Below are 9686 nucleotides of genomic sequence, written 5' to 3'. Positions count from 1 at the left end.
TCGTATCGGTATCCCATCTTCTCTTCAATAAAAACCTGAAGGATGAGGAATTATCATTATTATTATTATTATTAGCTAAACTACAAACCCTAGCTGGAAAAGCAAGTTGCTACAAGCCCAAGGGCTACAACAGGGGAAAAATATTCCAGTGAGGAAAGGAAATAAGGTAACAAATAAATGATATAAGAAGTGATGAACAATTGAAATAAAAAATTTTAAAAACATTTACATTAAAACAGATATTTCATATATAAACTATAAATAGATTCATGAATTTCATTTTCTAAATGACTTCTTAGAAAACACTTAATGTCCCAACTACAATCCAAGTTTGGTCATTATTCTAGAAATGATTTTCCAAGGAAATATTACACCCAGGAAAATTCTAGACTAGATTAAGAGGGAAAGATAAAGAGTGTAATTCCCTTTGAAAAAGATAATGGTCAATACAAGAAGACTTTTCCAGAAATTCCATCTACTCTAGTACTTCTGTTCTTCAATAAAAGTTGACACTGATTAGGTTTGCTTTTGAATCCTCTCAATCCAATTCTCACATATCATATTATTATTATTATTGTTATTATTATTATTATTATTATTATTATTATTATTATTATTATTATTATTATTATTATTATTATTATTATTATTATTATTATTACTTACTAAGCTACATCCCTAGTTGGAAAAACAGAATGCTATAAGCCCAAGGGCTCCAACACAGCAAATAGCATTAAACCTCCATTCCCTTTTAGGGGACGTTTCAATGAATTTATCTCAGCTCAAATATAATTACTGATAGGAATCCTAAATAATCTTTATCAAATATTATCATTATTACAATTAGCTAAGGTACAACCCTAGTTGGGAAAGCATGATGCTATCAGCACAACGGCTCCAATAGGGATAAAACAGCTCAGTGAGGAAAGAAAATAATGAAATAAATAAACTACAAGATAAGTAATGAACAATTAAAATAATATGTTTTAAAAACAAGAGCAACATTAAAATAGATCTTGCTTAAATAAACTATAAAAAAGAGACATAGGTCAGCCTGTTCAACATGAAAACATTTGCAGTAAGTTTGAACTTTTAAATAAATGCCCTTTCCGTTAATATATAGCTTTAAATATTTTGTTAAATTTTTGTCAGCATAAATAAGAAAAGAAAGATAATATTACTGGAATAAATTTCTTTATTGTAATTGTTCATTAATTTTCTTGTAATTTATTTATTTCCTTTCCTCACTGGACTATTTTTTCACTGTTGGAGCCCTTTGGGGTTATAGGATCTGGCTTTTCCAACTGGGGTTGTAGTTTAGCTAGTAGTAGTAATAATAATAATAATAATGATAATAATAATAATAATAATAATAATAATAATAATAATAATCAATTTTACTTAAAAGGACGATTGTCAATAGTCTTATTTGATTGGAAGAAAAGGTTATGCTGTTCGGTGGCCATGTTTTATTAATAATTATAATAATTATTAATAATAAGAATAAATAATAATATTATTAACAATAATAATTAATGATAATAATAATAATAATTGTTATTATTATTATTATTATTAATTATGATTGTTATTATCATTATTATTATTATTATTATTATTATTAATTATGATTGTTATTATTATTATTAATACTCTCTAACCTCAACCTTTGGAATTCCATCTTCTTTTAGTAGTGGCTCAGTTTATCTATTCCTACTTACTGATATCAACCTTGACCCATGAAAGGTTAGCAACCTCTTTAATATATCGAATAAAGCTATTTATTAAAATAAATTAGAAGAATTTGTAATGTTCAGTAACCCCAAAACGATTCTCAAATTGAAAGAGACAGAAATACTTTACTAAGAATAATTCGTCTTACCTGTTATAAGACGTATGATTCCTTTCTTCTTTTCTGGAAATTCTGTTGGGTAGTGTCTCCTTCTTGATAGATGTTCCCCGTTCTTCTGTTCCAAAATTCTTTTTTTGATTCAAAGTTATATATAAAAAAAAACTTTTGTGTTAGAGACTCAAATTTCAAGGAGGACTTCAAGTTTTCGAAATACAAGAAATAGAGATTTGAGGACGACTCTTCGGGAGAGTTTCACCGCCAGAGGGTCGCCTCCGCAGCCGAAGATGTCTGGACAACAAGTAACTCTGGGAAATAGTTCCAGGAAAGCCTCCTCCCCCCCCCCACCCCCGGTCCCATTTCCGGACCAGGCAGGACGTCAAGGATACAGTGCTTAACAGACCAGAGAACCGCAATGAAAATGCACGCTTCAAGTCCAAAGATTACTCTATATCAACACTGTCAAAACCAATATGACCTTGATGTTTGGATGCAACTCCTGGCGTAGATTAGTTGTGACATCGGTCAAAACCAATATGACCCTGATGTTTAGATGCAACTCCTGGCGTAGAGTAGTTGTGACATCGGTCAAAACCAATATGACCTTGATGTTTAGATGCTACTCCTGGAGTAGAATACCTTGATGTTTAGATGCTACTCCTAGCGTAGAATAGTTGTGATATCGATTCAAACCAATATGACCTTGATGTTTAGATGCTACTCCTGGCGTAGAATAGTTGTGATATCAGTCAAAACCAAGATGACCTTGATGTTTAGATGCAACTCCTGGCGTAGAATAGTTGTGATATCGGTCAAAACCAATGTGACCTTGATGTTTAGATGCAACTCCTGGCGTAGAATAGTTGTGATATCGGTCAAAACCAAGATGACCTTGATGTTTAGATGCAACTCCTGGCGTAGAATAGTGGTGATATCGGTCAAAACCAATGTGACCTTGATGTTTAGATGCAACTCTTGGCGTAGAATAGTTGTGATATCAGTCAAAACCAATATGACCTTGATGTTTGGATGCTACTCCTGGCGTAGAATACCTTGATGTTTAGATGCTACTCCTGGCGTAGAATACCTTGATGTTTAGATGCAACTCCTGGCGTAGAATAGTTGTGATATCGGTCAAAACCAATGTGACCTTGATGTTTAGATGCTACTCCTGGCGTAGAATAGTTGTGATATCGGTCAAAACCAAGATGACCTTGATGTTTAGATGCAACTCCTGGCGTAGAATAGTTGTGATATCGGTCAAAACCAATGTGACCTTGATGTTTAGATGCTACTACTGGCGTAGAATAGTTGTGATATCGGTCAAAACCAAGATGACCTTGATGTTTAGATGCAACTCCTGGCGTAGAATAGTTGTGATATCGGTCAAAACCAATGTGACCTTGATGTTTAGATGCTACTCCTGGCGTAGAATAGTTGTGATATCGGTCAAAACCAAGATGACCTTGATGTTTAGATGCAACTCCTGGCGTAGAATAGTTGTGATATCGGTCAAAACCAATGTGACCTTGATGTTTAGATGCAACTCCTGGCGTAGAATAGTTGTGATATCGGTCAAAACCAAGATGACCTTGATGTTTAGATGCAACTCCTGGCGTAGAATAGTTGGGATATCGGTCAAAACCAATGTGACCTTGATGTTTAGATGCAACTCCTGGCGTAAAATAGTTGTGATATCGGTCAAAACCAATGTGACCTTGATGTTTAGATGCAACTCCTGGCGTAGAATAGTTGTGATATCGGTCAAAACCAATGTGACCTTGATGTTTAGATGCAACTCCTGGCGTAAAATAGTTGTGATATCGGTCAAAACCAAGATGACCTTGATGTTTAGATGCAACTCCTGGCGTAGAATAGTTGGGATATCGGTCAAAACCAATGTGACCTTGATGTTTAGATGCTACTCCTGGCGGGCGTAGAATAGTTGTGATATCGGTCAAAACCAATGTGACCTTGATGTTTAGATGCAACTCCTGGCGTAGAATAGTTGTGATATCGGTCAAAACCAATATGACCTTGATGTTTAGATGCTACTCCTGACGTAGATTAGTTGTGATATCGGTCAAAACCAAGATGACCTTGATGTTTAGATGCAACTCCTGGCGTAGAATAGTTGTGATATCGGTCAAAACCAATGTGACCTTGATGTTTAGATGCAACTCCTGGCGTAGAATAGTTGTGATATCGGTCAAAACCAAGATGACCTTGATGTTTAGATGCAACTCCTGGCCTAGAATAGTTGTGATATCGGTCAAAACCAATGTGACCTTGATGTTTAGATGCAACTCCTGGCGTAGAATAGTTGTGATATCGGTCAAAACCAAGATTACCTTGATGTTTAGATGCTACTCCTGGCGTAGAATACCTTGATGTTTAGATGCTACTCCTGGCGTAGAATAGTTGTGATATCGGTCAAAACCAATATGACCTTGATGTTTAGATGCTACTCCTGACGTAGATTAGTTGTGATATCGGTCAAAACCAATATGACTTTGATGTTTAGATGCTACTCCTGGCGGGCGTAGAATAGTTGTGATATCGGTCAAAACCAAGATGACCTTGATGTTTAGATGCAACTCCTGGCGTAGAATAGTTGTGATATCGGTCAAAACCAAGATGACCTTGATGTTTAGATGCTACTCCTGACGTAGATTAGTTGTGATATCGGTCAAAACCAATATGACTTTGATGTTTAGATGCTACTCCTGGCGGGCGTAGAATAGTTGTGATATCGGTCAAAACCAATGTGACCTTGATGTTTAGATGCAACTCCTGGCGTAGAATAGTTGTGATATCGGTCAAAACCAATATGACCTTGATGTTTAGATGCTACTCCTGACGTAGATTAGTTGTGATATCGGTCAAAACCAATATGACTTTGATGTTTAGATGCTACTCCTGGCGGGCGTAGAATAGTTGTGATATCGGTCAAAACCAATGTGACCTTGATGTTTAGATGCAACTCCTGGCGTAGAATAGTTGTGATATCGGTCAAAACCAAGATGACCTTGATGTTTAGATGCAACTCCTGGCCTAGAATAGTTTTGATATCGGTCAAAACCAATGTGACCTTGATGTTTAGATGCAACTCCTGGCGTAGAATAGTTGTGATATCGGTCAAAACCAAGATGACCTTGATGTTTAGATGCAACTCCTGGCGTAGAATAGTTGTGATATCGGTCAAAACCAAGATGACCTTGATGTTTAGATGCTACTCCTGACGTAGATTAGTTGTGATATCGGTCAAAACCAATATGACTTTGATGTTTAGATGCTACTCCTGGCGGGCGTAGAATAGTTGTGATATCGGTCAAAACCAATGTGACCTTGATGTTTAGATGCAACTCCTGGCGTAGAATAGTTGTGATATCGGTCAAAACCAATATGACCTTGATGTTTAGATGCTACTCCTGACGTAGATTAGTTGTGATATCGGTCAAAACCAATATGACTTTGATGTTTAGATGCTACTCCTGGCGGGCGTAGAATAGTTGTGATATCGGTCAAAACCAATGTGACCTTGATGTTTAGATGCAACTCCTGGCGTAGAATAGTTGTGATATCGGTCAAAACCAAGATGACCTTGATGTTTAGATGCAACTCCTGGCCTAGAATAGTTTTGATATCGGTCAAAACCAATGTGACCTTGATGTTTAGATGCAACTCCTGGCGTAGAATAGTTGTGATATCGGTCAAAACCAAGATTACCTTGATGTTTAGATGCTACTCCTGGCGTAGAATACCTTGATGTTTAGATGCTACTCCTGGCGTAGAATAGTTGTGATATCGGTCAAAACCAATATGACCTTGATGTTTAGATGCTACTCCTGACGTAGATTAGTTGTGATATCGGTCAAAACCAATATGACTTTGATGTTTAGATGCTACTCCTGGCATTGAACAGTTGTGATATCGGTCAAAACCAATATGACCTTGATGTTTAGATGCTATTTCTGGAGTAGAATAGTTGTGATATCGGTCAAAACCAATATGACTTTGATGTTTAGATGCTACTCCTGGCATTGAATAATTGTGATATCGGTCAAAACCAATATGACCTTGATGTTTAGAGGATACTCCTGGCGAAGAATACTTTTGATATTGGTCAAAAGCAATATGACCTTGATGTTTACATGCTATTCCTGGCGTTGAATAGTTGAAGCTTCCCACTGTCCGGCCTTCAGCAGCATCAGCTGGGCGGGGGTTCTACCCCCCCTTTTTTCCATAGGTGCTGAATGGTGCTTATATAATTACAAGGAGTAACCCTGACATGTGATCACCAGACTGCGGTTTGAGTCCCGCTCAAACTTGTCAGTTCCTTTGGTCGGTGCAACCTGACCATCCTTTTGAGCTAAGAGGTTTGGCAAGTGAATCCATTTGTTTCTAGAAGGGTTGAGCTCCTGCAATGGCCATGATGTCATGAATTTCAGACGAATCTTTTTCAAATGTTTAGACAAGTGAAGATAAACTTTTCTGAAAGACATTATGCTCTCTCTCTCTCTCTCTCTCTCTCTCTCTCTCTCTCTCTCTCTCTCTCTCTCTCTCTCTCTCTCTTGGTGAAAAACGAATATTTAATGTTTTTCTGAATTTTGGCTCAAACATTAACACTTTAAAACGAATATTTAGAAGTACATCCTTCAGTAGTATAAGATACAGAGTAATATTGGATTTGTTCAGGGGCACAATTGATCAAATGTAAAAACAAATCTTTATAAATAAGCTTACTTCAAACCTGCCATTAGAATTGCTGAATTGTTTCTTTTTTTCCAATTAAGTAAATCTTCTTGAGTTTATTGCTCCCACCCTTTTCCTTTCGTCCATTTTACTGCCCAACCGCTCTCAACGTGTTGTTCATAAAACGAATGAAAGATTTCTCCCCTAACGTACCTCAACGCTGAACGGTCTCCCAAATCCCATCATCGTACAAGAAGTGATAATGTGGTCTATACAGACCCATGAGAATAATAGCAATGATTATAACAATGATCCTAATACTGATAGTAATACTAATATTGATAATAGTAACAATGATACTAAAGTTTATTTCTTGTGTACCTTTACATTTTCAGGGAACGTTCCGATTTTCAGACGTCTGGCACAGACTTGGAGGCTATAACAGCGAGATGGCCAGTCTGCTGTAGGAACAAAACAGTGGGTCTTCTGTAGGATCGAAGCAGTTGGTCCTCTGTGGGACTGAAGCTGTGGGTCTGTTATAGGATCACCGATGCAGTGGATCTTCTGTAGGACCGAAACAGTTGGTCCTCTGTGGGACTGAAGCTGTGGATCTTCTGTAGGACCGAAGCAGTTTTTCTTCGGTTAGAACAGAGCAGTGGATCATCAGTGGTATCGAAGCAGTGGGTCTTCAGTGGTACCTATGCAGTGGGTCTTCAGTGATACTGAAGTAATGAGTCTTCTGTAGGACCAAGTCAGTGTTTTTTTCTGTAAGAACAAAGCCGTGGGTTATCTGTAGGACCGAGACGGTATATATTTAATACAAGACCGGAGTCGTGGGCTTTGATTAGTGGAATACTTACTGTGACATCGTTGTAGTAGAAAGCATTTGCTGCATGAATGAAGCAAGGAACTTTTTAACACTAGTAAATTCTCGTGCCTCAGTTGTCAAGTTGTCAGCCTTTGTTTGTGTAAGTGGACTTGATGACTCAAATGTAGAAAGATCTTATCTGTAAGTGAAGAAGATAATTAGTGGAACTTATTCTTGTGACTTTGTAGTAGTGGGTTTCATTGATGTAAAAAGAATTTAATGTACTTTGCTATTTTCATAAAGTAATTTCATTGACAAGAATTAACCATGAGTAACCCTGAGTCCCGTTGTGAAACCTGCAGGAATTGCTCTGCCCATGACGATGAGGCAAGTGAGAAGTGTACATGCTCCTGTCAGGCTACAGTGACATGTACGTGCAAATGCAATGTTGGTAATTGGCATGATATTGCACAGAAAATTTCTGCAGTTGTAGGAGGCTGTGCTGTTTGTGCAGGGGGAATAGCAGCGACTGTGTTTACGGGTGGAACCGCTTTACCTATAGCCGGAGCGATGGCATCAGGAGCTGGTATGAGTTCAGCCATCCACGGGTTAGTGAAGACATGGAAGGGTGAAAAGATTTGTGGCAAAGACTTTGGCATTGACGTGGGTGTTGGATTTGCCACTGGCATCATTGGAGGTGGAGGTGCCGCTGCAACAGAGAGTGCTGCCAGTGTAGTAGTCAAGAATGTAGCTAAAGAAGGCATGAAACGAGGAGCGCTTAAACTCGGGGTGCGAACAGCGGGTGGAATAGCGTCTTCTGTAGTGACAACAGCTGTACGTGAAACTGCAGATTGTTCAAAGGGTAACAAAGAATGGAGGGAATTTGGAAATGACCCTGAAACCTGGTATAAAGGAATTGCTTTTGGTGCTGTGAATGGAATAGGGGGCCACGTAGTATCAAATGTATCTAAGTTAAGCTCAACTGCTCAAACAGCTAGTACTCAAACTACTGGTACTCAAAGGGTTAAAGGAAATAGTATTCAGTCAAAGCAAAGTTCAAATTCAAAAGATATAATCTCCAATCTTCAATCCAAAGAAAAACAGGAGATGTACATATCGGAGCTCAAGAAAACTTCTTTGACCGCTGTACTGGAATTCAGAAACAAAGTAAATGAAGAAAACGAAGACTGGAAGGGCCATGAGCGTTATCATTGCCAATGATATGTTATTATCTATGATAAAGACATAGTTTTATTAATATTCATTCATAGTAATTAAGAGGTTAGAAGTTAATGACGGGTACTTGCTTTCTATATCGCATAAGGCTTCAAAGAAGGGATTTGAGAATGGCCTCATACAAACTTTGTTATACTCCTATGTTTACAAAGCTTCAACACAAAAGCTTTTCCAATTTCTTGCTTCTTACATTCACCCTCTCTAATCGTAACATTCACTTATCTTGATTCCTAATATTTGCTTACTTCCATATCATGTTGTTAAAAAAATAAAGTTATACAGTGGTTCTCAACCTTGTTTGGCCCATGCAACCCTTTCACCACATGTCAGAATGTCATTCCCTTTCCTTTTCAATATTGTCTGGCTCAAAAAGTGCATTTCAAATATGCATATGATACAAAAAATCCTTTGAGTTTTTTTTTCGTTATAAGTACATATACATTTACTATTTTACATAGTTTATTTTCACATTGCTTCCTGGGGATTTCTAAGGTAAAAGAAAAATCAACATTCTAATAATTTGAGCTTACCAGTTTGTAGTCCCAGTCCCCTTCTAAAACGAGAGGGGGGGAGGGATGTTCCCCTGGTTAAGGACCTCTATGCTAGAATAGTTCCATATTATTTTATACTCTATTAAGGGTCTCCTCATTTAAAGACGTTTCTATTCCAAGTCGCTTCAGTAATTTCTCTTACGTTCAATAGCTTTTCAATAACATACTACTCCCCTATATATAGTTATCGCTCAATTAGTATGGATAAGATATCTGTCTTTGATAATTAACAAACGGCAGAAACATCACACATCAGATGACAAATTTTACTCGTCAGAAAATTCTGTGTTTTCAACTCAGATCTGGTGATAGATTGTCATTTGTTAAGGGTTCTATCTCATGGTAATAAATTCAAAACGCTAAGACATCGACAAACAAGGTAGCAAAACTCATTAAATTTGAATTTTTCGGAGAGGAAGCAGTGTGAATTTGAAGGAAAGTTAGTTCTTAGAGTTGGGAAGGGCATTGTTCTGTATCTTTCTGTAGGTAAACCGGTCCTGTTATGATGAAAATATAAGCTTTAGAGACTTTTATTTTTTCCTTTTAT

At 37.3% G+C, this 9686-nt stretch overlaps 1 protein-coding gene across 2 annotated transcripts in view; it reads left to right on the top strand.

The window, feature by feature from the left end:
* The window catches only part of LOC137647433 (uncharacterized), an 18311-nt gene extending 8625 nt beyond the window's left edge, over positions 1–9686 (top strand). For both annotated transcript variants that reach the window (XM_068380760.1, XM_068380759.1), the window contains exon 2: positions 6940–9686. In XM_068380760.1, coding sequence (XP_068236861.1) covers positions 7680–8573 — 894 coding nt within the window. In that variant the 5' untranslated portion in view covers positions 6940–7679 and the 3' untranslated portion in view covers positions 8574–9686. The remainder of the gene's footprint in view (positions 1–6939) is intronic.

This window comes from Palaemon carinicauda, chromosome 1 (assembly GCF_036898095.1).
Source record: "Palaemon carinicauda isolate YSFRI2023 chromosome 1, ASM3689809v2, whole genome shotgun sequence".
Classification (NCBI taxonomy): domain Eukaryota; kingdom Metazoa; phylum Arthropoda; class Malacostraca; order Decapoda; family Palaemonidae; genus Palaemon; species Palaemon carinicauda.
This window is presented reverse-complemented; position numbering and strand designations above follow the sequence as displayed.